The 2,058-nt window shown below is 59.1% G+C and overlaps 1 protein-coding gene across 1 annotated transcript in view; it reads right to left on the bottom strand.

The window, feature by feature from the left end:
• LOC108510346 (alpha-actinin-4-like) overlaps window positions 1–2,058 on the bottom strand; it is a gene marked incomplete at its 5' end in the record, with an annotated part of 12,782 nt that overhangs the window by 1,532 nt on the left and 9,192 nt on the right. Inside the window, 4 exons of the mRNA XM_017840028.1 lie at window positions 418–655; window positions 1,090–1,152; window positions 1,215–1,295; window positions 1,718–1,864. Of these exons, the coding sequence (XP_017695517.1) occupies window positions 418–655; window positions 1,090–1,152; window positions 1,215–1,295; window positions 1,718–1,864 (529 nt within the window). The remainder of the gene's footprint in view (window positions 1–417; window positions 656–1,089; window positions 1,153–1,214; window positions 1,296–1,717; window positions 1,865–2,058) is intronic.

Raw genomic sequence — 2,058 nt, 5'->3', positions numbered from 1 at the left:
TTCCCCCCTTTTCCCCTCACATTTTCCACCCTTTTCCCCTCACATTTCCCGCCCTTTTCCCCTCGTGTTTCCCGCCCTTTTCCTCTCACATTTCCTTCCCATTTCCCCCCCTTTTCCCCTCACGTTTCCCATCATTTCATCTCACATTTCCCACCCTTTTCCCCTCATGTTTCCCGCCCTTTCCCCCTCACATTTCCTGCCCTTTTCCCCTCACGTTTCCCACCCTTTTCCCCTCACATTTCCCCCCCTTTTTCCCCTCACATTTGCCACCATTTTCCCCTCACGTTTCCTGCCCTTTTCCCCTCACATTTCCCATCCTTTCCCCTTCTCATTTCCCACCATTTTCCCTTCCCATTTCCCCCCCCTTTCCCCCTCACGTTTCCCATCCAGCCCCGGAATTCCCAAACCTCGACAAACCGCTCCCAAATCCCACCGAGTCGTTCCCAAATCCCACCGAGGCGTTCCCAAACCTGCCGGCGTTCCCGGTTTTCCTCACCTTGTCCCCGGCCAGGACCCGGAAGCTGTTGATGACCTGCTCCGCCGTGTCCGTGTCCGTCGTTTCCCGGGACATGAAGTCGATGAAGGCCTGGAACGTCACGCTCCCGCTGCCGTTGGGATCCACCACGGCCATGATCCGCTGGAATTCCGCGTCACCCTGGGCGGGGGGAGGACCACGGTCAGGAAGTCCGGGGCTTTTCCCGGGAATTCTGCAGCTTTTCCTGCTCATTTCACAGCTTTTCCTGCTCATTTCGGAGCTTCTCCTGAGATTTTTCAGAGCTTTTCCGGGGATTCCCGGTGCTTTTCCCACCAATTCCGGAGCTCCTCCAGGAACTCCACAGCTTTCCCAAAAATTCCAGATATTCCCCAGGAAATTCCAGAGCTTTCTCAGGAATCCCGGAGCTTTCCAAGGGATTCCAGAGCTTTTTTCCCCCCCTGGGGATTCTGGTGCTTTTCCGGGACATGCAGAGCTTTTCCAAGGTTCCGGCGCATTCCCAGCCCCCTCCTCCCCTCCCCCCTCCCCAAAAAACGGGAAAAAAAGGCGGAAAAGGGGGAAAAAAAAGTTGGAAAAGATGGAAAAAGGAGCGTTACCAGCCCGGATCCCGCGGGGCCCAGGAGGGCACGGAAGTCCTTGGAGTCCGTGCGGCGCTTCGGCTGCGGGGGGAGGAGGAGGAGGAGGAAGAGGAGGAGGAGGAGGAGGAGGAAGAGGGTGGTACCTGCCGGTCGTTCTCGACGTCGTAGCCCAGACTGATCAAACAGGCCTTGAACTCCTCCGGGCCCAGGGACCCCCCGTGGTCCTGGAAAACAGGGAAAAGCGGGAAAAATGGAGCAGGACGAGGGGAAACATGGAAAAAGGGGGGAAAAACAGGGGGACAGTGGGGAAAAACGGGGGGAAAATGAGGGAGAAACGGGGGGAAAATGAGGGAAACCAGGAGGAAATTCCCACGTTCCGAGGTGGGAAACGGGGAAAAACCAAGAAAAATGGGAAATGGGAAAACTGGGGGGGAAATTGGAGGGGGGAAAGGAAGAAAAACGAGGGAAACCAGGAGGAAATTCCCACGTTCCCAGGTGGGAACAACCCCGTGGGGCTGCTCCGGGTGGGGATCTGGGGCGTCACCCGCAGATCCCTCCGGGATCCCAACGATCCCAACAAATCCCTGGGGTTCCCGGGATCCCCCCGATCCCTGGGCCCCCCCTGGGTCCCCCCCGGATCCCGGACCTTGTCGAAGTGGTTGAAGGAGGCCCGGAATTCCTGCATCTGCTCCTGGCTGATCCCTTTGGCGTCGCGGGTCAGGATCTGGTTTTCCACCTCGTTGATGGTCCGGGCGATCGTCGTCAGCAGCTGCTCCCACCCCACCCGGAGGTGCTGGAATCCCACGGGAATGGTGGGAATCAGGGATGGCCCCACCCCCGGGAGGGGATCCGGCACCCCCGGGATCCCTCCCTGACCCTTCCCGGCCCCTCGGGGAGCCCAGATCCCGGTGGGATGTTCCCAGATCCCGGTGGGATGTTCCCAGATCCCCGTGGGATGTTCCCAGATCCCAGTGGGATGACCCCAGA

The sequence above is a fragment of the Lepidothrix coronata genome, unplaced genomic scaffold (assembly GCF_001604755.1).
Source record: "Lepidothrix coronata isolate B3197 unplaced genomic scaffold, Lepidothrix_coronata-1.0 Scaffold686, whole genome shotgun sequence".
In the NCBI taxonomy this organism is placed as follows: Eukaryota; Metazoa; Chordata; class Aves; order Passeriformes; family Pipridae; genus Lepidothrix; species Lepidothrix coronata.
The sequence above is the reverse complement of the archived record's forward strand: the minus strand, read 5'-3'. Positions and strand labels throughout refer to the sequence as shown.